The following is a 27609-nucleotide window of genomic DNA, read 5'->3' as shown; positions in this document are numbered from 1 at the left end:
TGGAGATGAAAATGCATCCTACCTAAATAAAGAAGTTTTGATTCTTAGTCATGATTGCAGAATTGTAGGTAGTTAACCATTTGTGTCCATCCATATGCAGTACATTAGAAACAAACTCAGTAATAAGCTTCCTGAACCCTCATTTTTAAAAGTAGACTGTATTTACTGCGACCTAGAGGTACAGAATAGAACTTACTGTTGGGGAGATAAAGTGCTGTCCTCCATTCCTTTCCTTGCATGTGGCATAGTTACTAAGAAACATTTTAAAAAGAATCATATCAGAACTTCATCATAAAATTAATGGTTAAAAATAGAAATAAAAAAAGAATAAAAAATATAAATGAAAGTTAAGAATCTTTACTCCCTGGAGGTAGCTGTTGTTAATAGCGCAGGGTATATCTTCCTAGACTTTACTCTTCTCCACGTACACAATCATAAATAATCTCTTTTATTATGCTTATTTAGTTGTTCATTTTGCAGCACGTACTTTTGAAAGTGTTTTCCTTTGGAGAACAAACATCTTTTGGGGGGAAGTCTTTTAACTATCATTCTCTTCCAACAGAATTTCCTCAACAACTTCCAAGCTGCCAAGGAAGCTTTGAGCACGGCTACCATGCAGGCTGCAGAGAGAGCTGCTTCTAGTGTGAGGGACTTGGCCCAGAAGAGCTTCCGCCTTGCGATGGATGTGGACCTGAAAGCACCGGTTATTATTATCCCTCAGTCTTCAGTGTCGTCTAACGCTGTGGTGGCAGATCTCGGCTTAATCAGCGTGGAAAACAGCTTTAGCTTGCTTCCTGCAGAACGTTACCCTCTCCCTCCAGTCATTGATAAAATGAAGGTCCAACTCACTCAATTGAAGCTGTCCAGGTAAAATTATGTGTGTAACTGTCATAATTTGCTAGAAAGAAGATTTTTACATAGTTTTCCTAGAATTAAAATAGTGATATTTTACTCTCATTGTTTAATTATGAAACCATAATCATTTTTTGACTAATTGTCAGTATAATGGTGTGCTTTATAATGGTGGTATTTTGTAGTACCAAGTTTAGAATGTTGTTTTCCATTCTGTGAAAACTTACATGTTAAAAGATATCAGCTTACTAGCTGGGATTAGTGGTTCATGCCTGTAGTACTTGAAGCAGGAGGATCACTTGAGCTCACAAGTTCCAAACTATGCTGTGTATTATAGCAAGAGCCTATCTCAAGGAACAAAGAAAAAAAATTTATGGAGAATGCTACAGAATGTATGTACTTGCTCAGAAATACATCTTCATTTCATTTGCTCATAGCTAGTTCTTCCTAAATTTGTAGTAAGATTTAGTATTTGTAGTGTGGTGCTTAAAGGATTTTTGAATCCAGATGGGAAGGTGTTGACTCTGTTTAGTGGCCAGAGTTCTTATTTCCTCGTGCAAATGGCTGTTTGTAGGCAAGTTAGAAATGTTTATTGCCATGTGAGTCACTTTAGATTTGACGTGTTTTTCTCTTTGGATTTGGAGAAGTAACATATTGAGGACTGAGTATATGATTGCTTCATTTATTTTGTTTTCACAGAGTACAAATATGAGATACTAGCTGCTGTATCATATAGTTTTTGTGAAAGATAGCAAATGATACAGTGATAATTTTTGGAAGTTATGTCTTTGTTTTTGATAACTATATATAAGCTTTATTCTGATTTGCTCTGATTTATGGAAAGAAATATGTTCTAAAAGAGTTCTGATAGTAGCTTTTATGTATTTAGGAAGGTGCCTTGTGGAAACTCTTAAACAGTGTGGGATATTGTCATTTTAAATGTCAATTTAAAGCGTATATGGAAGCATGATCTTGTTTCTCCTCTCAGAACTATCTTGCAAGCTGACTTGCCACAGGATGACATTGAAATCTTAAAACCAGTAAACATGCTTTTGTCTATACAACGAAACTTATCAGCAACCTGGTACATGGAAATTCCCGGGATCGAGATAAAAGGAAAGTTAAAACCTATGCAGGTATGCGGATCACATGAGATAGATGGCCGTTGTAGGTGGACCTTCATGGTGGATCACAGTGCAGTTCTAGTGTATTAAAAGAGATGCTTTGTATCAAGTGAGAGCACCCTTGTCGCTTGCTCTTTTATTACATTTTAATTAGCTGTGTGGTAAAACTAGCAAGAACGTTGAAAGAGCTGGTACAGTGGCTCAGGTTTCAGGCCAGTTGGTGCAGTTGAGGGCCTGCAGATGTAGCCCTGTGGGGGAGCACTTGACCTAGCAACATGCGTGTGTGTGTGCACACATGCACACACAGGAGAGGGGATGGGGTCTAAGATAAACCTGTTGAGTCTGCTGAAACTACTGTTCTTAATTTTGGAAAATTCTATTAAAATTTTAGTGCGTTTAAATTGTAAGAGAATGAAAAGTGATGTTCACGTACCACAGAGATTTTTTAGTTGTGATTTTCTTTTTAAATTAAAGTTTTTCGATTGACACAATATTTGTACAGTGACGGAGTAGTATTTTCAGGTGTAGGAAGCCTCCTGGAGTATCACTTTGAGTAGGCAGAGGTTTGTGTTGGTAGCAGAGCAGTGAAGCAGTGTCTCAGAGGCAGTCTTTGCAGGTGTTGTGCCAGCTCCCGGGAGCAGGAGAGACCGGGGACAGGAGCTATGGGAGTGTACTAGCCCTGTGGTTCTCAAGTACCCGTGTGTGAAGTGGGAAGCTCTACAGCACGTGTCAAGATAGTGGGGAGAGAGTAAGCAAATTGAACGAGTAAAAAGCCAACCAAACTATAATGTCAGTAGCTTTGGTATCCGTGGTTATTCTAGGGTTGGTTCTGTGATAAGAAGGGGTTGGAGGAGCATTTAGGAAGGCATTTAAAGTAGAAGCTTGTTGTGCAAATGGAAGGTTTTTAAGTAGATGTCCCAGTGAGTACAAGTAGATGTATTAAATGAGAAAGAGTGGCTGAATGATTGATACTCCAGAGCATGGGTTCTTTCTTTCAGTTCACAGAGCACTATATATTGCAGAGTTTTTTCTCTGAAGTTGTAGGGTAGTCTGTATTCCAGACTATATCTTCTGTGCCTCAATTTCTCCTTATTGCTAAGATATTAGATTCCAGGACAATATTTGATTCTTCCTTTCAAAGATTGTAGAGTTACAGATTTCCTGAAAGCAAAAGTAAAATGTAAATGTCTTTCAATGGGAGAATGTGGATAAAATTATAATTAGTCACATTTGGGAATTATAAAGCATCTAAAATAAATGAACCAGAATTATAGCATATCTTAAAGATAAAAATGAAAAAAATTAATTGCAAAATGATAGTACAGTTTTATGTTACTTGAAAATATTTTAACAAGCAAGGGTTGCATAAGTTATAGGATATGTAGTAATGGTAAATGTTAGAAAGCATTCATGAAAATAATTGTCGTACTCGGGATGGAGTCTTTCCATGGATGTGGGAACGGGCTCTCACAGAGTTGCATGGAGGATTCAGCTATGTCTGTAAAGGGAAAAAGATCTGAAGGAAATGTGGTAACTGTTAAGATTTGATGAAGCCAGGTGGTAGGCACATGGGAGGATTATAGTATTTTCTTTTTCTTTTATGCTTGAAATATATCAAAAGGAAAAAGGAAAAAAGCAGTAAATCCAGCAGGTTAGCATCAAAGTATGATCATTATTTTACCCAAAGGGCTCTTGTTAATTCAGTAGTGCAGCCACACTGGAAAACATTTCCACAACCCGATCTGTCAGTGAGTCAGGCCTGTTGAATCACTTAGGCTTTGGGCACGGTTCGTGTAATTTCCTGGGTCAAGGGTGCTGCTGAGAAAGATATCAGGCAAGTGACACCAATAAATTCTTTTCAGTATATTGTTTGACAGTTCTTGAAGAACTTTGGGCCACCTTTCAGAATTATCGTGTAGCCTTCCTGAAGGTCGGTGTAGTAGGCGATCTATAGCTCTTTTGTTCAAAGCACACAGGGTGGTGAGGTCAGCTGCCCTTTGGGCTACTGTGATAACTTGGTTGGTATCCAGATAGGAATGGACACTGAGGAAGTTCTAAGGAATTGGTGTTATTCCTGTTATCCAAGGACTGGGGCTGAAACAAACAAGAAGTCCCTGATCATTGCCTTGTGCAAAAGTATCTCCTTATTTTCATTGAGGAGGGGTACTAGGCAGTGTTGCAGGCTGAAGGGATCTAATTTAGGGGACACAGGTTACCGTCGCATCCGGAAGTTGACTGTGCATGTGTACGTGTTGGTGTGAGACCATGTGTAAGTTCTGAAAACAAAGTTTTACGATTCTGGTGTCTGGAAGTGAAATTTACAAAAGATAGAATAAGAAAGTACTGATTTAATAGACTTTAATAGCCAGTAGCAAGTGTGTTGTTCTGCAACACTGTGTAAGGAAGATACTACTATTCTTGTTTTAAGACTAACAGACTTGATATAAGAAAGCTAAGAAAACCCTGCCAGCATCACAGCTTGAAAGTGTTAGGGTGCTGCAATCTGATCTACTTAAGTCCGAAGCCTTGCTGTTTTGTATTTTTATAAATATAAAATACTCTTTTGTAAAGTTAAAAGATGAAAAGATGCTACCTTCCTAGTGTGTGTTTTGGTTTTAGAAAATATTTTGTAGTTATGTTCGTTGTTATTGTAAGAGGTATTATTTTTGATATGTTAAGATAGTCTATGTATGTCCAGGTGCATATGTACTGTGTGAACAGAGCTACAGAACAGGAGAAAATCTTATTTTCTGTTGGAGACTAGAAATCAAACTGTACCATCTGGTGTTGAACTTGTTGGAGCAGAGTGAATACCGTAGGAGGAGGAGCAGATGGGGCCTGGAAGAGAGATGGAGTGGGCATGAGAAGGTGGGATCTTGGAAGTGAGTTCAGGCCTGTGAAAGGGACAGCTAGGCGGAGGCCAGGCAGCATGGTGGTGAGGCAGGGCCTGGCTATGGGCAGAGCAGAGGGTGCCTCCCAGGAGAGGTGTCTCACACTGGACAGGTGGCAATCTTCTCTCCACTCCTCCTCCCAACTCCCAGTCTGTCCATCACCATCTCTGTTTCTCTCTCTTTTTATTTTTGCAGTGCTGGGGATTGAACACGGGTTGCACGTGCTGGTTAAACACTCTGTCAGTGAGCTACAATCTTACCCCATCTTTATTTTTAAAAAAATGCAAACAGTTGGTTAAATTTAATTATGTATGTATGTATGTATGTATGTATGTATGATATTCTGGATTTTTTATTACTTTATATTGACAGTTATTGCCTGTTTCCAGGTTGCTCTCAGTGAAGATGACCTAACAGTTCTAATGAAAATTTTGCTGGAAAATCTTGGGGAAGCTTCTCCACAGCCAAGCCCTGCACTGTCTGCTCAGGAGGCTGTGAGAGTGAGGAAAGATATTCCAAGTGGACCAGACTACCTGAGAGGTAGAAATAGATGAAGATGCTTGCTTGATGACTGAAACATTGTTGTCGGTACCCTCTTTATACTGAGTGCCCTTTAATTTTGCATTCCTTGTTGGGCAGTGTACTGGGGAGGGCCTGTGGCAGCTGCCTCTGGAAACTCTCAGGGGGAGGGGATCTGCCCATCATCTGTGACGAGAGGATGAGCCTCATTCTTGCCACATGATCCGTGTTTGCCCTGACTTGTGAAAGCTGCATTTGCAGAATTCCCCAGGCACTGAACTTGGGATCATTTGCAGGCAGTGCACACTGAGAGGAAGTCAGTAGGCAAGCAGTGTGGCCTGGTCCCAAAGTCCTTGGGAGAGAAAAGGGACTTGGTGTGGTGTCACCACCCGTGGGTGACTGAACCCTGAGAAAGAAGCTTTACTTACCTGATGTGGAGAAGGATACAGTCATATGAACTTCAGCTCTGTTTCATATTATTAAACTGAACTTTCAGAAAGCACTGAACCGGGCTGGGGGTTTAGCTCAGCGGCATAAGCGCCTGCCTTGAAAGCAGGCAGTCGTGAGTTCGATCCCCAATAAAAAGGAAAAAGACAAAAAAAAAAAAAGCACTAAACCTTTTAAATTCAGCCATTTTAAAATGATAGTTGTTGTAGAATAAAAGTTTCTTTTACTTTCTTAAACAGATTCTATCAAATACAGTTTTTTGAAGTCATTAGAATGAACACCAGATGTTTTATTAGAATGCAAATAGGTTACTATTTCCATGCTGAAAAGAGGAAGTACCCTTTGCTTTTGTAATAAATGGTGCTGGGCGGTTATGTATGTGCTTGCAAATGCTCTCAGATCATCAGTTTAATTGGTAAAACTGCCAAGAAATAATACCATACTAACACTGCTTGTATAGGTGGACTGACATGTTTTGGAATTAGGGATACCACAGATGATGGGAACATTTTGCAGAACAGGTTTCTGGTTTAAGTAGTTAGTTATTTGTGTTGCATAGCTTAGTGAGGCCAACACGTTCTCCTTCATTTGGCTTTATACTGCCTTCTAAAGTGCTGGGGGAGCAGAGTGTCTCAGACAGGAGCTGTGTAGACAGGAACAGAGCATACATGACAAGCATGCTTTTTGGTTAATGATCTCGTTAGATCCGCCTGTGATCAGATTTGTTTTCCATTCTCACTGATGTTCATGTGGAACTTGGGAAAATTTGAGTTCAGATGCGAGCCACAGAGGTGAAGATTGCAAAGGTGGTGAAGATTGGAATGTAAATTATTTTTAGGAAAAGTGGAGAAAAAAAGACTTTCCAGTTTGGAGAAACCTACCTGGTTAAAATTATGGAGCGCTTCCTTTTGTAGAATTTGTAAGATAAGAAGCTCCTATACTGTAACCAATAGAGAGAAACAGTCTCTGAGAGAATCATTGAGTCTCTTTGCAACTGAAGGCAGGCTTTGTCTGTCCTGTCTAAAGATGAGAAAAAAGACTAAATTTTTTTTGAAGTCTCTCTCATCTCAAAATTCCTAAGTTTCCCCCCAGCTTCCATCATATTTGAGCTCTGATGCTACCGCTGAGTTATATCCTATACTTTCTGAAGGCAGAGGTGAGCAGTGTGGGTATTTAAAGGTAGTAAGACTTGTGCTCTGCAGCAAAGCTTTTACTGCCTAACCTGGGCCCACATGTTCCGGCTTTCTGTGCCTTCTGTCTCGTAACCTCTTGAGGATGGTTGGAAACAGGCAGGTGAAAATGCCTTGATATGAAAAATGATAACAAGTGATCTTACACTGAAGAACTGTTAAAACTGCCTTGAAATACTGTTTAGTCTCCCCTTTGCCACTTTGCCCTGTACTAAATATAAGGTAATCATTGCTGCTTTTATATACTGTCACATAATATGATTTAAAGAGTACTGGAAGGAATAACATAAATTTAGTATAGCCAATTATTATCTCAGCTTTTAAAATATGTATGAAATAATGTGCTTACTTAAAATCTTTATAATTTTAATTTTCATGTTTAAACCATCAGAACAAGAAGATTTGACAGACTTAAAGCCTTCTGTGGACCAGACCATCACACTCCAATTTGACTTTCATTTTGAATCTCTGTCCATTATCCTTTATAACAGTGACATCAGTCAGGTATGTAGTAAAGTGTCTGGTGGGGATGCATTGTTGCTCTTGGTATTTGTTTTAAGAATAGTTGCCTGCCGACAAGGAAGCCATCCCCACGCCTCTCTGCCAACCCCTTAAGCAACTGGATGCCACTCGGGCTCAGAGAACAATAGCTAAAGTAGGGAAGCGGCCCCAGGCTGGTAGTCTGAACAGCTATTAGGGGATAACAATGTGCAGTATAGTAACAATACTGGATTTCCTACTGTCCTATCACTGTTTTGTTTTGTTTTGTTTCATTTTACTGTTCTGTTTTACTCTCTTTAAAATTAAAAGAAAACACTAGCGTTTTGTCACTTAAGTATTCATTAGGAAGTGTTAAGGTATCTGCCAGTGTTGGTTGTCCTATGCCACATGTGCATGTGCTGATTCTGCTGCCAGTCTTCTCTGGATTTCTATTTTTAATCTCAGTAGGTCGAGGTATACCAGTTCTTTCTAGCTAACATGGACACCAAAGTGTGTTTTGATCTGCACTAATAGAGGATTTTTATATGTGCAATTAATTATATGTTCCATTTTATGACATAGCTAAATACATATGTGTAGATACCTATTTAAGAATAATTTAATGGCTTTAGAGCTTTGGACGATTATTCTGAAATTCATGATTGTCTATGAATGTAAACAGTGATTGTGTTTCTATAAAATGAATGTTATATATAGTGAATTTGTATTAATAATACTATTAATAAGTTTAAGAACCAAAGTCTAATTCTGTAATGGTGGACGCTAATGTTTCAGTGGTGTTTTTGAAGGCTGTGTTTTTTATTATATTCTGTCCTATAATATTTTTATTCTATCAATTATGCCATATGTTAATACCTATTGTGCATATGTAATTTACATAAATCTATGAATTTTTAGGTATTACATCTGTTAATGTGCATTTTCATATACTGATTTCATACTGTTTTCTAAGATTAAAGCAGTGTACTATTTGTACGTTGTTACTGTTGAACTTTGGTTTAGTGTCCATGATTTATGCAGTGAGCTGTCTTAATTTCTGCTGTCCAGTCTGCGTGAAACCATCAGAGAATGTCCTTACAGGAAAGGAGCAGTTAAAAGAACCTTGATTTCATCTAAGGACTACTATCTGTTGGTTCCTCAGCCTTCAAATTTTCATCTCTTCTTTTACTTCTTTCCTTGTTTACTTTTTGTATTCTTTTAGACACTGAGTACCGTCAAGCTTTTCTTGTCAGTGTACATTGTCCTTTCCTGTCTGTTTTCACTGCTGCTTGTTGTGCAAGACTCTTCCTCAGCTCACACTTGTACTGCAGTGGCTTTGTTTGATTTGTCTTAGACATTGGTGCAATGTCCAAGTGTCATAAGTATATCTCCAGTGGCCACTTATAACTTCCTGTTCTCCTTACAGGGGTTCTGTCTTACAGTGTGTGAGTGTCCCCTTAGGAAAAAATAGGTCTCCAAGTTGTCTACATCAGGAGCCATATTAGGAAAGGTAGTGTCTTGTGATTACTAGTTGTGACTCGGGTCATTTCTGTCAATAGTTAAAGAACAAAAGTTGCAAAATAGTTCTCTCTTCATAAGGTGAAGGCATTCAAAGCTTACTGGCAGTAATGTCATTTTAACCTACTTACATGCAGTCTCCTACCTGGAATGAAAGGAATTGTGGCCTTCTAACCACTGTGTCTGACTGCAGGTCATTGGTGCTATTCACAAAGCCATGGTGTCTAGTGAGCCACTGTGGCTGATAGGGTTGTTGGTTGATCAGTTGGGTCAGGTCTGTTCTTTGTAAAATCTGGGCTTACCTGGAGTATGTGGACTTACGTTATGGTGGAATGAAGACTGAGGCCCCCATTTCTAGAACTGAAAGTGCAGATCATCATTTGAGCCCTAAGGCATCCATGTGTCCTTCTATCCTCATTGCCTATGTTGTTTAACTAGAATGTTCAAGCTTATAGTTTTCCCCCCATGTAAGACCCAACTGGAAGATAATACACCTTGAAAACTGGAGACCAAAATTGTCATCCTAATCCACATATCCTCACTTTACCCCCCTTAAAGAGCAGCAAGAGTGTAGTGATGGCAGGTAAGGGACAGATAGGCTGTTGGGGCTGGCATTTTTCATCTCTGGTTTCCAAGGCTGATTATTTTTTGGCTAGGTCTCATTTCCAGGGAAGGAGGGCAGGTGCCCTGTGCCCTGAGAGTACCTCACATGCTCACGCTTTCCCCGTGTGGACATCTTTCCCTTTATTTGGTCTTCCTCATTCTCCACCACACAGTTATGTTCTTAACCTGCAGCCTACAGCAATTAATTTTACCTCTCCGAGTTTTTACTGTTTGTACTTTTTATCTAACTACTTTATGTGCTTTGTGGAAGTTCGGATGCTAATAAATATTAATAAAAATTAATATATATCGCAAGGTATGTAGTTATTTACAACTTGTAGCATCTCGTTGGACTGTTCTTTTTAATGTACTTCTAGTTTATTCTTTCAACTAAGGTGTAAAATCACTGAGATCAACAGTAAGGCTTATTTTTTCTTATAAAGTCCCTAGTTCTTATCACCGTTGTTTACAGAAGATCTCATTAATGTTTATTAGCTGAATTGCATATTATCTGATAAAACTATTTGCTAATTAGTCACACTTGCTTCAAACTATATCAGGTTACTTTTAATATATTAACCATTGTTGAGGATCAGGACACATACGCATTTATTTGTATGTACGTATGTACTCATAGACAATGCTTAACTGTTCCGTTTATGTGTTTTCCCACCTGTGCTTTGAAAATTTATGAGATTGATTTGTGTTTTAGCTCTGGGTTAAATATGTTTAATAATATTACATAATTTTTAAAGCTAATTGATTCTTTTGTTTGAAAAATGTACCGCAGGAGTCCAAACTTGCATTTCATAATGATAGTTTTCGTCTTGGTGAGCTCAGACTGTACCTGATGGCCTCTGCAGGGAAGATGTTCAAGGATGGCTCAGTGAATGTCAGCCTTAAGCTGAAGACATGCACCCTTGATGATCTCAGAGAAGGCATCGAGAGAGCCACGTCCAGGTCTGTCAGTTCGCAGGGTGCTGGATGCCGCTCACGGCTAACCCTGAACCTGGCATCACTGCAGGCTTTGCTGTGCTTGGGTTCTTCAAAAAATATTTGTGTCTTTTTGGTCAGACCTTTAATCTGAATTGCATCAAGAAGTAATGCTAATATCGGATTCAGCTGCTGGGATGGTTATATTAAATGAAAGTTTATTAATAAATTGGAGTACTGTCTTAAAAATGGAACTACCACAGTGTGAGTTTTAGTAGTTAAATATGTGGTGATATATTTTTTTCAAATTATCTCCATTCACCAGAATCATGTTTTAAAAATCCTTAAAGTTATGACTTTTTCCTTTGTCTTATTTTGTCTGTCTTTTAAAACACTTCTACAAAATTTCTGTCACTTTTAATAGAAGTAGAATCCCAAGCATAATCACATTATCAACACATTTTTGACAGAATCAGCCTACTGTGAAGTTAGAAACGTGTAACTTCAGTAGCCTAATAATTTTTTATTCCTTTTTGAAATAATGAGACATGTACTATTTTTTACTTACTGGTTTTCTTTGGAGAAAAGCTGTGTTGCTACTTACTCTTGTATTCTATTGAGTACGTATTGGATAGTGCTAAACCCCGTATTTCCTGGAGAAATAAATGAGTAGCGTGGCCATGCAGCAGTTTTTCTCCTATGGGAATTTTACGTCGAGGGAACTGTCCGCAGCTCTCTAGATGGGGTGATAAATGTCGAAACCTGTTAGGTAGCCTGGTCTTTACAATACATGTGGAGCTGCATAGGAACTGTCATTGCAGACCCTTGATAAACGTGTGCTGATTTGAGTTGCATGAAATACCTTTGGAATTCAAATGTAGAGGATGATTTTTGCAGATAAATTCTTTTAGGAAGATGAATTCTTTTATTTAGTGAAATATTGGGACTGCGTTTGTACATTTTGATATTTGCTCAAGTCATTTCTAGTAATCATATTTCTTTAGTATTAAATTGTGATTATAAAATATAATTGCTTAATCCCATGCACCTTGTTTGGGAAATGGGGAAACATGTTTTGGTTACTAGTTGGTTTATTATATCCAGTTAACACTGTCCTATTTTATGTTCAGATAAAAACTAATTGATGAAAGAATTCTTAAAATACATAGGAAAACTTTCATAATTTTTATTTTTAGTGGGAGATAAAATAATGAGTGATATGTGTGTATTTTTTTCAGAATGATTGACAGAAAGAATGACCAAGATAGCAGCAGTTCTATGATTGATATTCATTACAAACAAGACAAAAACACAAGTCTAATTGATGCTGTTCTTGACAAGCTGTATGTGTGTGCCAGCGTGGAGTTTTTGATGACTGTGGCAGATTTCTTCATCAAAGCTGTGCCTCAGAGCCCAGAAAATACGGCGAAGGAAATACAAATGCCATCAAGACACATTACCATGGGGAAAGTCAAGACAGAAAAAGGTTAGCAGACTGTATCTGTCTTAGATGACAGCTTGTTGTATATTTTAACACAAATTACAAAAGCAAGAAAGAGACATATTGGGTTTGAGAAAATAAAATTAGGCTTTTAGGTTTAAACATACTTTACAGAAATATCTTAGTAAATGTTTTTAAGTGAGAAGTATATAGTAGAAGCATATTAGGGGCAGGGACTCTGCTCTGGGACTTGTCATGTCACTCACATTCTTTACTCATCTGGAAAGGAAGTTAATTGGGGTAAGTGGTTGGAGGGCTATTTTATAGGTGGGTCATTTAGTCCAGGAAAATACTTTGAAGAACTGTATCATGTTGAGGAACAGTTGAAAAGATAGAAGAAGGTGAGGCTGTTGCAGGAGCTAGCAGGGTTCCCTTAGATGTCACCTTTAACTCTTTCCTGGGAATATGCTGAATCCACATTGAACCCTGCCCTGTATTTTATATCCCATCACCTTTATACCAATCGGTGATTTTCTTGTTAAATTATTATTACTTAAGGTCAGGTGTTTTCTCTGCAATGCCTAAGCCAGTAAGTTGGAAACTAACACTGGCAAGATCAGAATGTTATTTTTCCATTTACTTTAAATGTTTGTTAAATAGTAATCATACTGATATCTCTGCATTCATTTATATTTTGAACATATTTATAGTATAGATAATATGACTCTTGACTCTGATCCTTGGGGTAAAGCCAAAGTAAAAAATAAGAATAGTTTAACATCTTTATCAGGATGTCTCTTTTTCTTCCTGTTATTTCTCTCTCTGTTTTCCTCCTCTTGGCCCCTGTGTCATAGAATCACACATTCTCATGTGTGTATACAAGTGCCTGCCTTGACTCTGACCAGAAGAACTTCCAAACAGCTTTGTTCCCCAAAATATCAAAGATCAAAATGGGAATGATCTGTTTTGGGCAGGTTTTGGATTGCATCTTTTTGCATAATTACCACTTATTAAATAATCGTTTCATTATTAGTATTAATTAACCAACTCAAAATTAGTGCTTTCACTATACCCATTATAGGAAAAATACTGAGAACAGTTTAACAGCCTGTTGATAATATTGTAGCCATAGGAAGATTTACTTTAAAAATTTTCTGGTCCCCGTTTTTGTTTCTCCAGATGATTCTGCAAGACGAAACATGACCTTGAAGGCCAAGATCATAGACCCGGAAGTGGTGTTTGTGGCCAGCCTGAGCAGGGCGGACGCTCCTGCGCTGTCGGCCTCCTTCCAGTGTAAGCTCTGTGTGTCCGCATCTGGGCTGGAGCAGGTGACGGAGGCATCCATCAAAGACCTGAGAGTGCTCGCTTGTCCTTTCCTCAGAGAGAAGAGGGGGCAAACCATCACCACAGTAAGCACTGCCTTGGGCCCTCAACTGAAGAATGACAGAAATAGCTGAGTCCGAGAATCTCAGAGCCTGAGTGCTGTCCAGGATTTAAGTGATTATTTAGTACAACCTCTGGTTTGCAGGCAGAGAGGTCAAGTTCTGCCAATGTTACCTGGCCAGTTGTGGCTGCTAGGGAAATAACTAGGGGCTGCCTCCAGACTAGTCCTCTTTTCATGATCTTCTGTTGAATTTTAGTTCAGATCAGTGTTTTTCAGCTATTTCTTTTGTTCACTAAGTATATCGAATGAGAGAAAAATAAATATTTAAGCTCAGATTAAAAAAAACTCAGGTGGAGTCACATGACAAAGGACTTCTGTGTTCCTCGGGACTAACTGGATAATCATCTGGAAACTGGTCATTTACCCTAACCCCTGCTCTAGTCATCAGCTCATTTTGTAGATACCTCATAACTATATTTTACAGAGTGCGTCACTGAAAAAATATGTTTGGAAAAAGAAACACTTTAAACTTCTGATAGTAAATGTGTGTCTTTACATCAGCATTTGGAATGAAGAACTTCATCAGAACTGATTGAAATCCTTTAACAATATACATAGACTTGTCGTAATTCAGAAGAACCTTCACAAGAGTGTCTTAGCTAATGTAATTTTTAATAGTAGTTTATAGTTCAGAATCTCAGTGGAGTGAGAGATGGTTTGTGTAAGTGCATGTTATGTAAATATTAATGAAAATGTGACTTTTCATTTACTTGTCTAGGTCTTGCAGCCATGCTCTTTATCTATGGAAAAATGTACCTGGGCCTCGGGAAAACAGAATATCAATATTATGGTTAAAGAATTTATAATTAAGGTTGGTGCCTGACAGATTCTTTGTGTGTAAATTCTTGAAATAGTGTCTTTGGTCTCAGCATTGCTGTAAGTCACATATTTGGTAATCAGATTGCCTCTGGGTTAAAATACATTTTAAGTGCTTATTCTGTTTTCTTTAAGAGACTACTTTTTTAATACCTATACATGGCAGGAGTAGTTTTCTCTGTTTTATTTGCATTTGTGTGTGGTGTATGTGTCAGAGGGGAGAGAAGAGATAGAGAAACGAAGAAAGGATGGAGACATTATTTTTAGGCTTTTATTAATGTATAGTTTGATTTGGCCTGATAAGTATGTGATTAGATACTTAGCTTATATTTGTGGTGACAGATGTATGCTGGAAATCACTGGGGTTTGCTTTTTAAAAGATCTTTTACATTTAAAATACTAAAGAACAATCTATTTTCCAGTGTCATTCAAAATTCTTTCAGTAGGACTTCATTCCCCATTATAAATAGGGAGCACATGATACTTTCTCAAATCTAGTTTGCTCTCTTTTGAAAGATGCAAAGATGAGACAGTTAATTCTAGTGATGCATAAATGATACTAGCTTTACTTTTGTAGGTCAGAGACCAGTATGATTGGATTAATACTTAAACTAATATCATTTGAACCATTTTAAATAACAACGCAGGTTTTTTTCAGTTTAAAACAGTACTGGGTAAAACCAGGTGTGGTGGCACATGCCTGCAATCCCAGCACTCAGGAGCCTGAAGCAAGAAAAGTGCCATGAGTTTGAGACCAGCTTGGAGTACATAGTGAATTCAAATGCAGCTTGAACTAAGCAAGATCCTGTTTTGAAAAAAGCAAGCACGTGGGGCTGGGAATTTAGCTCAGTGGCATAAGCTCCTGCCTTGCAAGCATGTGGTGGCACATGCCTGCAATCCCAGCACTCAGGAGCCTGAAGCAAGAAAAGTGCCATGAGTTTGAGACCAGCTTGGAGTACATAGTGAATTCAAATGCAGCTTGAACTAAGCAAGATCCTGTTTTGAAAAAAGCAAGCACGTGGGGCTGGGGATTTAGCTCAGTGGCATAAGCTCCTGCCTTGCAAGCAGGCAGTCGTGAGTTCAATCCCTGGTACTGATAAAAATGAGAAAGACAAAAAAAAAAAAAAAAAAAAGCAAGCACGCAACAAACAAAAACACTAGAAAGGCTTAGATTGTGTTTTTCTCATGAATTTACTTTTTTTTTTTTTTAAGATGTAGCATAATAAAAATGCATTTGCTTGTGTTTGCTCTAAGACATTAGGGTAAGTGTTATGGAGACTTCTTTTCTTTGTATAAATCCTTTTTGATCTCCTTCTATACTTAAAAACACACCCTGTGTATGACATTGGCAGTACATGGTCTCTGCTTTCAACAAACTTAATGACCAGGGGAAGAGCAGTAGATCGGTGATTGTAACTTCGAATGCTAGAGGCGTGCACAGAAGCTGCTGGCAGCATGAACAAGGGGGCTGCGGTTCAGAGTAGGATATCAAGAAAAGTTGTCTGAAAGGGACACATCTTGGACTAAGGACTGCAAGTTGGTGTAAGTTAGATAGATGGAGAGGAAGGGGAAGGTTTTCCAGACTGAATTTGCTGTCTGCACAGAGGCAAAGGTTGGAGAATGTTTTTGAAGAACTTAGAAGGATCGTCCCCATGGCTGCATTCAGCGGTGTGTTTGAGTTATAGGACTGGGATGTTAGTTACAGATAACATTAATAAGACAAGGAGAAAGAAAGCAGTCGGTTGGCAGGCAAGTAGGTCAGGAATGTGGTGTACATCAGATCTTCTTTGTGATGAAGCAGTTGTATGTGTTTAGTGTGTTAGTGAAGAAAGGGTTGTGAGAAGTTAACAGTAAAGGAATCCTTTTAAATTATTTAACTGAGTATTTCTCAAACTTTATAGAACCCTTGCTAGCAGATAGGCTAGGAACTAGCTCACAAAGAGTGCTGTGCACCAAGCCAAAGAGGGTTTGAATTTCATTCTGAAAGTTACGGAGCTCAGTGAAGATTTTAAGCATAGGAGTGATATGCATGGAGTCAGGGTTAAAGAAACTCTGCTGGTGACAGTTTGAAGGATAGGAGGACAGAGTGCTGACTGGATACAAAAAATACCTTCAGCACTTGGCCACTAGCGGTAGCTCAGGTAGAGTGCTTGCCTTGCACGTGGCTTGACCTGGAGCTTGGTCCCCAGCACCACAAGACTAAATTAAGACATTGAAAAACAAATAAGACAAAGATGTCCTCAGTGTCAGAACTAAAGCGCAGTGCAGGAATGAGAAAGTGAGCAGAGGCTCTACCCAGAGATATCAGAAGCAAAGTTCAGGGATCTTGGTTGAGCCAAGTGGGATCCATGAGTGATTTCAGCCTTCTCCTTTCTATAAGACAGAGGGAGATACTGCTATGCCTCTCTGTTCAGTTCAGGTGTCTTGACGTAGTGAACATAGCTGGTTGGAGTTCTGCGCTTTTGGTTGATGCCATGCTGTGAGTTCAGCTTGGTGGTTAGTTTTGACTCTTGCTGCGCAGCATTAATTGCTTCAGGTTCTGTGAGCAGGACGTGGCGTTACACAGAGACACACGCCTTAATCCATATTTTCATTAGCTAGGAGCTGAATAACCAGGTAAATTTTAACTTGTTACTTTTTAAAGGCTTTAACATGTGTGTTTCAATTCTCATCTGGGAAAGAATTTTTTCAAGATTTTTTCTCTGCTTTGCTTCTGAAAGATTTCACCCATCATTCTGAATACTGTGATGACAATAATGGCTGCCATGTCTCCAAAGACGAAAGAGGATGAATCGAGAGACACATCTAAGGAAATGGAAAGTCTTTGGGATATCAAGTCTATTGATGATTATAATTCTTGGTTTCTTGGTGTTGACATGGCAACCGAAGCAACAGAAAGTTTCAGAGCGATGGATCATCCACTGATAGAGGAAAACTGTGCTGTTGCTGTGGAATCGGTCCAAGTCACTCTAGAATGTGGCCTTGGGCACCGAACTGTGCCTTTACTATTGGCAGAGTCCAAGTTTTCAGGAAATATTAAGAATTGGACTTCCCTGTTGGCTGCTACTGCTGATGTGACACTGCAGGTATGGAGACATGGTGGAGTACCCCAAGGGCAGCTGCCTAAAACCCTGTGGGGTTAAGACTCAGGTTCTGTTGTTGCCTGTTTGTTTTGTTCTCTTATAGTTTGTTTGTGCATGATTGAATTAGATGATATATATGAATAGATACATATGCTGACATTCAGTTTGTGGCTGTGTAACTGTATATGTGGTAACTGTTTTCAAGAAGTCTTGTGCTAAATGATTTATGACAAGAAATAAAGGGATAAAGGGAAATACATTCTTTTTAGGTACTTTTTTGTGTCTTTAGGCAAGTGGTTTTGAACGGCTATTACTGTATCGTATTACTTGTTTTCCTGCTTGTTCCAGAATTGCATAATTAAGGTTGAAAACTGACCTTTTATAATTCTGTGCCAGGTTCACTATTACAATGAGATTCATGCTGTGTGGGAGCCATTGATCGAGCGAATAGAGGGGAAGAAACAATGGAACTTAAAGCTTGATGTAAGGACACAGTAAAGCATCTCTGTATGGAGTGGCACTGCACGTGTTCATTGATGTTCTTTAATTTGGTTCTTGTCAAGATGTAGTCCAGAACCTGTGGAGCCCTTTTATTGTATGCGTAAGATAGAAAATGTTTTTATGTGTATATTCAGACATTATATATCATTTTAATTTTCATCCTCATGAATGTGTGATGGAGTTTGCGGGAAAGTACGTGAGTGTGATTCTGTAGGAGACTGCAAAGCAGAGATGAGACCACCTGTCTTTTAAGCAGGCACTGAAGAAGTTTATTAATGTCCTTTATCTCACTATTTGTATTTTAAAAATACTTTTCACTAAAATGTTGTCTTGTATTAACTTAGTTTTGGATAAATATTAAAGTTTTTCTCAGTTTTCATTTCTAATAGAATATGTATTGGTAGATAAACGAAGCTTTCATAAATGAAGCTCTTTGAGATAATGATTTTTTTAAGGGTATAACTAAAAATCTTATGAATCACCACTAATTTATGAACTTTCCTTATTATCTCTTCCTGGTATTTTTCCAAGTGTGTCAGAATCCTGGGTTGCAGAGCCTGGTTTTCTCGAGTACCCAGTGTGTGAGCTGGCATTAGCAGATTGTCCCAGAGCACTTCTCTAGAGCTGCCTCACGGGGCTGTTACACGTGGACGCTGACAAAGAAGATTCTAACTTGTGTCCTGTGTGCTCCAAATGAAGTAGAACTAGTATTTCTGGCCTCCCTCTCTCTGGCATAAGGACAGTAACCAGAAATCGTGGCTTTTGCAACTCTGTTAGAACAAAACCATGAATATTGCAATAGCTGGAATCTGGGGGCTGGTTGAAAGCTTGATATTACTTATTTATAGATGTTACCAATAAAAAGCAGAAGACAAGAAAGTATTATTTCTAGATGATATTCTAATAAGGACAGATTCAGACTTCAGGATCACCTTTTATTACTGATCAACTCATAGTTACTAGCTGGGCAGTACCGGATGATTAGATGGGATCTCAGGTGGGAGGTATGCATGGAACAGGTTCTGTGGCTGACAGAGTTCAAAGCATTTCCCCAGAGTAGACTCTGTGCTGCGCTCACCTCACCTGAGCAGAGGAAACCTCTGAATAGCTTTGAAAATGATGCTTTGGAGGAGCCTTACTATAAAGTGCCAGCTTAGGAAAATTCAACACTGTTGACTATCTTAGATTTGTTAGTAACTGGCTGTTTAAATTTTTATGTTATTTATCTTTGTAGGTAAAGAAGAACCCGATCCAGGATAAAAGTTTGATACCAGGAGATGATTTTATTCCTGAGCCCAAAATGGCAATTTATATTTCTTCAGCAGACACAATGAATATAACAATATCCAAAACGTGTCTCAATGTTTTCAGCAATTTAGCAAAAGTATGTGTGGCTCTTATTTGGAATATTTCAAGTAGAATTTAAGAGTGAAATGTACTGTATACATTCTTCTGTGATCAAAATTAGTTTCAGAAATGTGTATGCATGGGAAAGTGTTTGAAAGAAATGTACATTTTGTAACTATCTCATGATGGCATTACATTCCTTTTCAGGGTTTTTCGGAGGGCACTGCTTCTACTTTTGATTACTCTTTAAAAGACAGAGCTCCGTTTACGGTCAGAAATGCTGTAGGTGTTCCCATGAAGGTGCAGCTCAGTCGTAACCTGAGAGTGATGGGCTCCCCAGGGAAGAGCGATGTCTATGGTGTGGATGCCGGTCAGCATCTGGAACTGGAGTATGCCAGCACGGAACCTTCCTCTCAAGGGAAGCTGTCTGTGCTGAGCCGTCAGGAGAGTTCCTTCTTCACGCTGACTTTCGGTATGCTGCATTTTACTTCAGGAGCACCTTAAGAATCACTGTGGGCTTAGTTTTGATAAAATATAGAAAAATATTTTGCTGCATACTTATTTGGGAAAAAACACTTGTAAAAACTTGGATTAAATAGTTGATACTTGTTTCCTGTTTTGGGATGATAGCAGTCCCAAAATAGTGAGAATAATTAAGTACTGTTACAAGAAAGTTGTTGCTGGATAGTTGAGAGAATAAGAGATCTGTCACATTTTGTTTGTTTTCGTATATTTAAACTGACTTGCTCAAATTATCTAGGGTCAAAAATGTTGTATCAGTAATAGTTTTTCTCTTTTTTAAAACCCTGTATTTTAGAAAAGTATTTCATGGTGATTATTTCCAATCACGAGAAGAATACTCTTGTCTTTGTTTTGGCAGAGTAACTATTCTGATGGAAATATATTAGTAAATAAATATTTAGAATTTTTTTCACTTGTCCTCTGCCTTAGTACCACATGGATACACAGAGGTTGCCAATGTCCCTGTTGCCCGACCTGGACGGCGGTTGTACAATGTGTGGAATCCCCATGCCAATTACTCGGACTCTGTCTTGGTACAGATTGATGCCACCGAAGGGAATAAAGTCATCACCCTCCGCTCTGCGCTGCAGGTGACTTTAAAGTGAAGTGTATACTGTTCAGTTCTCAGTTTAACTCATTTTGGAATATCGCAACACAGCATTACATCAGTCATTTCTATTCCCTAATTTGCTTTTGTAATGTTCTTTATTTTAAATGGTTAATAAAATTTTTAAATTTAAAGCCCATTTTTGTATCTCCTCTGTTTACCATTAATGAAATATTTTTGCGTATTTCTTTAAGAATTGATGAAAATTATAATTACAGTTGATTGTCACATAGGATAACATCATTCTCTTTGTATATCACTTGGGGTTATATTTTTTGAGCGTGTAACAAGGACTGTTAAAATGAGCTATTCTCCTGAAAAAAGATTTTGGCGTCTTAGTCTGTATAAATATTTCCTTTTCAGGCCAGAGATTTAGCTCAGTAGCTCAAGCACTTGCCTGGTAAGCACAAGGTTAAGAGTTTGATCCCTGGTACCAAAAAATAAAAAAATTTTTTTTTCCTTTTCTACTGGTAAGCCTTTACCAAACATTTTTCTTTTTCTGTGTATTATTTTAGGTTTTAGTATATGATCAGCAACAGAATATTTCTCCCTAATACAGTGTAAGATAAAAAACGAAACAATACAATGTATATCATACTGTGGTCAAGAAAAGATAGTAATACTGGTTTTCTTATATTCTTTTGCTGTCCTTTTTTATTTAATCATGTGATTTGATCATTTGATTGATCAAAAATTATAATGGAGAAAATGTAATTAGAATCTTTAAACAACAATACTATTTGGATGACAGTGATATAGATTAACAGTAAACATCAGCTTACAATATGTAGATTATGTGAATATCTGAATTTTAGGCTAATAGTTAATAGTCCTAATACGTATGTAGCCTTTAAATATCCTAAAGTTTCAATTGTTAAGGGAAGTATCTTCCAAAATTGTGTTTAAAACATTAGTTATATAGTGTATGCAGCTAATGATTTTCCTTTTAACTTATGTTTTTAAAGCTAATTATATGTATTTTTGTCCAACAGATTAAAAACCACTTCTCTGTTCCATTTATTATCTATAAACTGGTTAAGAATGTTAAACTTCTGGAGCGCATTGGAACAGTCAGCCCCGAAGAGGAGTTCCATGTCCCTTTAGATTCGTATAGGTGGGTACTTCTTTCAAAACATTAAATTTTTGAAAATTCACTGAATGGGGTTTTTACCTTTATGAATTGGAGATAGTGAAGAATATAACTTCATATAATTATTATCTAAAAACATGTAAAACCCGTTTTAAAGACATAGTTTATTCTGTAGAAAAATAAATATTGAATTTATCAAATGGATGCAACTTTTTAAATGGTTTAGACTTTTCTGAAATCTGTATTTACTGGATAGCCTTTATATTTGGAATGAAAATATTTTTCAGTCACCTTTGTTCACATAGGTTTTTGTTTTTTCCCGCAGAGCGTTCCTCTGTGAGTTAGCCATGAGATTTTATGCATATTCTCCACCCTGCCTGAACCATGTTTCCTTACCTGTAAAATAGAGTGACCATTGTTGACTTGCGGTTTGAATGAGGCTGTTGCTCCTGGGTTCTCAGGAGCCTCTTTTTCCACATGGGCTTGCTTTTCTGCAGATCTCAGTTGTTTATCCAGCCGGCTGGGGACTTAGAGCATCAGTACAAGGAGTCGACCACCTACATCCCCTGGAAGGAGGAGCTGCACAGGAGCAGTTCCGTAACAGGCAGGCTGCAGTGTCCGGCGGTGCAGCACAGCTTCCTGCCCCTAGTTGTGAACACGGTTGCCGAGCCTGACGAGTTGAGCCACATCAGCGCACACGGGGAGGATTGGAACCCGGCGTACATCATTCACCTCTACCCTTCTCTCACACTGCGGAATCTGCTCCCCTATTCCCTAAGATACTTACTGGAGGTGTGTCTCTTGTATTTGGTTTGGATTCCAGCATTGCACAAAGTGAATTCTAGTTTATTTCGTGGTATTTTTAGCTGAAGTCAGTGTTTTATATACCATACTTACAGTGTTTTAAAAGTGTTAATGAAAGCAAGACTGGAACTAGCATCTGCTTTGTGTTAGGCACTGTCCTGTGACTTCACATGTTTAATCCTTCTATGGTGGATATTAATGAACCTCTGTACTGCTGGGGAAACTGAGTCATGCAGGGGTTACATAGGCGGCCAAGTCTCACAGCTAGTCAGTGGAAGAGCTGGGATTTATGCCTGTGTGGTTTGGCTCCTTGTTCTTTACCACTTTCTCTGTTGCATCTGCCATAAATTTAAGAGCCATTATTATTACTTTATTAATTTAAGTAAAATTTTCATTATTTGCAAAGGAGAAAATCTAATGAGAATATTTCACCTTAAAGTTTTACTTATGTATTTATGAGTCAGTAGCTCACTTAGTAGTGCTGGCTGGCCTTGAATTCACTGTGGACTGAGACTCACAGTAATCTTCTTGCCTCAGCCTCCCGAAGTACTGGGTTACATAAAGTTTTTATTCTAAAGTTAATATTACAATTATTTAGTCCAAGGTTTCTACTAAAAATAACAGACTTACTGTCTTGGGAAATAATAAGCAGCATTTTGTAGCAGTGGTATATGGTAAATATTTTAAAGTTTGTACATACTATGTTATATTAAGATGCAGAACCTGGAGTATCAGGTCTTGGAGTATAGGTCTGTAGTAAAGAGTTCGCTTTAGCATGTGAGAGACCTTGAGTTCAAGCCCGAGCATGGTGCAAAAAACAAAAAAAACTGGTTACCTATGTTGTTATTTTCTGTTACCTAGTCATGAACTATTTCTGAATTATGCAGTTAATTAAATCAACTGAATAGTGGATAAAGAGAAGAATAGTTTATAAATAAAAAGTATAAAATAATAAGGTGTTAGTAAGGGAGCCTGATTTAGGTATTGTTAGTATGCGTTTTAAAAATAATTCACCTTGCTTACATAGCTTGCTAGAGCAGCGGACCGCTGTCACTTTCCTTATTCCCCCTGCAGGGGACTGTCAGGCCTGGTGTGTGACTAGCAGAGGAGCTGAAGACCAGGTGCTCAGGTGGCGTGTTCAGTAATGCCGTGCTAGCCAGCCGCCAGGGTCCCTGAGTAAAGGAATCCAGCCTTGGATTCTTGTTGTGGATGCATTTTTTTTCCTTCTCAAAACTCCTGGCTGCTGGCCTATTAATGGCCAAAGACAGTTCCTGCCTTTGTAAATGTGGTCTGTGTTTTCTTTTTAGTCCTTGGTAATTGTGGCATGCACAGTATATAAACATGGTACTCTGTGGAAGACTTGGCAGGAAACCTGCTTCTTGCAGAGTCTAGCCGCTGTGTAGAATACAGGTTTTGTATTTCAAAGATGTTGCTAAACAGACTTGGTTTGTGCGTGTGTTTAGGGAACAGCAGATACTCATGAGCTGGCAGAAGGCAGTACAGCAGACGTCCTGCATTCCCGAATCAGTGGAGAAGTCATGGAATTAGTCCTGGTCAGATACCTGGGCAGAGACTGGACCGGTCATTTCCGCATATGTGACACGCTTCCCGAGTTCTTTCTTGTGTGTTTTACATCTAACTCCAAAGAAGCAGTGACAGTTGACCTGTCGGTGCACGTCAGGCGAGTTGGCAACCGCATGGTGCTCTCTGTCTTTAGTCCCTACTGGTTAATCAACAAGACTTCCCGGGTCCTCCAGTACCGCGCAGAAGACACTCACGTGAAGCACCCAGCTGACTTCAGGGACATCATTTTATTCTCTTTCAAGAAGAAGAACATTTTTAGTAAAAACAAGGTGTGTTTTTGTTGATAGAGTGAGTTAAAATACATGGCTTTCTAACCTGGAAACTTGGAAATTTGAAACTCAACCAATGCAATTGATATGAACTGAGTCTAAGGAGACTTTAAGGAAGGCAAAATCGAGTGGGGCCCTTGGGAACTAACAACAGCAGGATCTCCAGGCAGAATAATTCTTTCTCTAGCGCCTGTAGGATTCCTTCTGTTCTTAAAGTCGTGTCAGATAAGACAAGCTTTATTTTGTATAACTGGCCAGTGTTGATACAGCATTTCTAAAGAGGCTGGTATTAGCTGACCCTTTTGCCCATGAAGCATGAGCCAGGCCTTTGAGAAGCCTGGCGCTCGAGCCTGGTCTTTTGTGTCCTGGTCCTTTCTTTCTTCTTCAGACTCACTTGGCTTTCCTCACTTGTGTGCACTCGACTCCATGCTGCCCATAGACTTCTGCATATGCTGTCCTCTGCCCAGATGACCACTCTGCTCTTTCCTTGTTTCCTTCCTCTTTCCTCTCCCCTACTGTTTATTCTTGAGCATTCTGTTCAGGCCTGGTATGGATGAAGATTTTCTGTTCCTTTAAAATGAGAGATACTCCATTATTACTCTCTTTCTCTCTCTCTTTTTTTATTTAAAGAGAACAAAAAAGGAAATAAAATTAAAAAAACAGCAGGAAAAGTGTACAAATAATACAGAATTTCAAGGAAAAAAATACAGTAAGATATCACTAGTTAATAGGTTACATATTGTCATCTTTGAAATAGTTGTCCAAATTATAAAATTAAAGCATGTAAAGTGAACATTCATACAATGAGATTGCAGACAGTGCCGTTCAATCATCCAACAAAAGTTCACTAATATGGATTTCCGTTCTACACACTCAAACATACATGCAGTTATATCCCTTAGACCACCTTCTTGTCCTCTCTTTTTAATAACAATTACACTTTTTGGGGTTTTTTTTTTCTCCCACAATTCTTATTATTTTTTTGGAGAGAATAAAACCTAACGTGGCTAAACAAAACAGAGTCGGTTAGAACAAAAGGATGGGCATAGTACATGTTGTAAAAATAGAATATCAGGTGATCTAAAATGGTTACCATGATTGTGCCTCTTGCTATTTTTTTAAAAAGTTGCCTATATCGTCAGGTATAATAGAATTGATCAAAACAGTACAGAACAAGACCAATAAAACCTACACTGGAGACCTTACAGAGTTTCAAAAGAAAATAATCAAACCATAATGGGCATCTTAGTGAATTACCTTCAAAGTGGTAGCCTACCCTCAAACTTGATACTATCAAACAAAATAGAATATAGTAAAATCTGACAGAACAAGATGGGGAGAGCAATACTGGGGATCATATCAGGTTAATAGGAAAACAAAAGAGTTACTATAATATATCCCGCTATTTTTTAATTTAGTTTTCCCTTAATTGAAAAAAAATTAAGAAAAAAATAGATTAATTTTAAAATAGGGTGGGATTGAGGTAAAAGAGGACATTGTATTAGAACAACACAGGTCAGAACCGAACAATTTAAGCATCATTGTGTTTCACCCCCAGATAATCTAACAATAGTAGTCACCAGAGTGCCTCCTTCCTTGAATTATTTGAGTATAACTTCATATACTATAGCATCAAGCATATCAAGTCAGTCTGAAGCTATTCAAAAGAATGAAGAAATTACAGGGTATTTAGAACCAGTTAACAGAAAATGAACAATGGTTTCTATATTATCTCTTTGCCTATTAAAAATTTTGTTTATACTGTCGCATATAGTAAAATATAGTAAAATACCACATGTTGAAACCAGTGGAAACAGGTGTATAATAGCTTGATAGGACTTCAAAACAAGATGATATTAAATCAGCACTAGCTTTTATGATGTGTTGTTTTCTTCAGAATAGCTATTCGTACCATTACCAATACTAAAATCGAACAACCCAGGTTAAAACCATTCCAGTTAATGAGTGATAACATTATATGGTTCAAACCAATATGATTGGGAATCATAATTACCACATACTTTTATGTATTCTTATCATTTCTTACACTAGAGAAACTATTCGGTATTTATACATGTGAGTTTGATTTATTTCACTTATGAGTATGGTCTCAAGCTGCGTCCATTTATTTATAAATATCTCAATGTGATCATTCTTTATAGCTGAGTAGTACTCCATTGTAGTATTCTCTTAAGAGTAGCAGATCTCAGATTTTATTTATGTTAGAATCTCTTGAAGGCCTTGAAAGCTGTTGCTGTCTTGTGCCTCCTGAGTTGGACCCAGTAGGGCTGGGTGGAGCCTGGGAATCTGTGTCTAATGGGTCAGCCAGTGATCTGGAGATGGTTCGAGAACCTTTGTCTGAGGGTGTTGACTGACAGGTGACATTGTGGGTGCCTATCTACGTGTTTGCGTAGCCTTGTGTGTTTTATAATCTGTTGTGTGGGTAGTAGTCAGAGTCATACAGGGGCACAGATGGGCCCCTTTTATAAGACCTTTCTGGAATGCCACAGCCAAAAGCAAAGTCATCATTTTCTTACTGTAGTAGCAGTTTTATGTCATGTGTCTCTAATTGCGTTGAGTCTTGCATCATAATTGTTAGTATGTGTTCTGTGTTCTCTCTGTTTAGTTCACTACTCTCTGAAAATAGGAACTGTTCTTGCTGTTTTCTGTTCTGCCTCTCCCAGTACCTTTTCTTTAACACTTGCTGAATAGTGGAGAATGGGAAGGTCAGAGCTGTGCTTTTCTTGTCCCCTACCATCTTCTGTGGTTCTGTTATGTATTTGCAAATATGACTATGATAATATTTTTCTGTGTTTCATAATACTAACCTTTCTAGCAGGCAGTCTAGCCCATCTTCCCGTCAGATAAAGTAAGTAAATGTTACCTTTTAGGTTTTTATATTGTGGTATGTGTTCTCTGGTACAGGTACAATTAAAAATTTCAACTAGTGCCTGGTCCAGCAGTTTCTCATTGGATACTGTGGGAAGTTACGGGTGTGTGAAATGTCCTGCCAACAATATGGAATACCTGGTAAGAATCTGCTGCATGTTTCCCTTTAGCTCTATTCACCTTTTCTGCAATTCAATAAGAATCTGGCTTTTAAAAAATTAACAGAAATTTTAATTCAGAGTATCGTATGTTGGCCTATCTGCAAATTTTTGTGACCACTCTTACCAGTAGTACTTGAATTTGCTCAAGTGAGTAATTTGGTAAATATTCCCAATATGTCTAAGTGAATAATTAGGTAAAATTCACACTATACTAGTGTTCGTTCCATATCTACCTTGCCATGTATTTCTTAAATCTTTACTTCTACCACTTTGAAAATTTAAATCATCTGGTGCCAATTGACCTGTTTTATTACTTCGAACTTTTATTGATGACAAATACTAAATCAGCCAAACTGGAGCCTCTCCACTAATTACAGTGCTTGTGATTGAAATATTAAAAATGAAGAATGCTAGACAGATCAAACTCCCTGCAGATTATCACAGGCTACCGAATGATATTTCTGAGCTCGTTTCCAACAGAGCCAGATGAAGGA

General features: G+C 38.2%; 1 protein-coding gene across 18 annotated transcripts in view; it reads left to right on the top strand.

Moving 5' to 3' along the window:
- The window catches only part of Vps13c (vacuolar protein sorting 13 homolog C), a 154148-nt gene that overhangs the window by 88242 nt on the left and 38297 nt on the right, over window positions 1-27609 (top strand). For 17 of the 18 annotated variants that reach the window (XR_010045619.1, XM_063243388.1, XM_063243394.1 and 14 more), the window contains 17 exons: window positions 563-867; window positions 1841-1988; window positions 5257-5407; window positions 7415-7527; window positions 10415-10584; window positions 11796-12043; window positions 13178-13407; window positions 14161-14253; window positions 16979-17344; window positions 17738-17824; window positions 19077-19226; window positions 19397-19661; window positions 20141-20301; window positions 21311-21432; window positions 21906-22200; window positions 23676-24065; window positions 26991-27095. Coding sequence is in view for 17 of the 18 variants with exons in the window: in XM_063243388.1 (XP_063099458.1) it covers window positions 563-867; window positions 1841-1988; window positions 5257-5407; window positions 7415-7527; window positions 10415-10584; window positions 11796-12043; window positions 13178-13407; window positions 14161-14253; window positions 16979-17344; window positions 17738-17824; window positions 19077-19226; window positions 19397-19661; window positions 20141-20301; window positions 21311-21432; window positions 21906-22200; window positions 23676-24065; window positions 26991-27095 (3399 nt within the window). In the remaining variant the exon portion in view is untranslated. The remainder of the gene's footprint in view (window positions 1-562; window positions 868-1840; window positions 1989-5256; window positions 5408-7414; window positions 7528-10414; window positions 10585-11795; window positions 12044-13177; window positions 13408-14160; window positions 14254-16978; window positions 17345-17737; window positions 17825-19076; window positions 19227-19396; window positions 19662-20140; window positions 20302-21310; window positions 21433-21905; window positions 22201-23675; window positions 24066-26990; window positions 27096-27609) is intronic. The other variant, XM_063243390.1, reaches the window with a different exon arrangement.

This window comes from Cavia porcellus, unplaced genomic scaffold, assembly GCF_034190915.1.
Source record: "Cavia porcellus strain 051 isolate PalLab524CR breed Dunkin Hartley unplaced genomic scaffold, mCavPor4.1 scaffold_38, whole genome shotgun sequence".
NCBI lineage: Eukaryota > Metazoa > Chordata > Mammalia > Rodentia > Caviidae > Cavia > Cavia porcellus.
The sequence above is the reverse complement of the archived record's forward strand: the minus strand, read 5'-3'. Positions and strand labels throughout refer to the sequence as shown.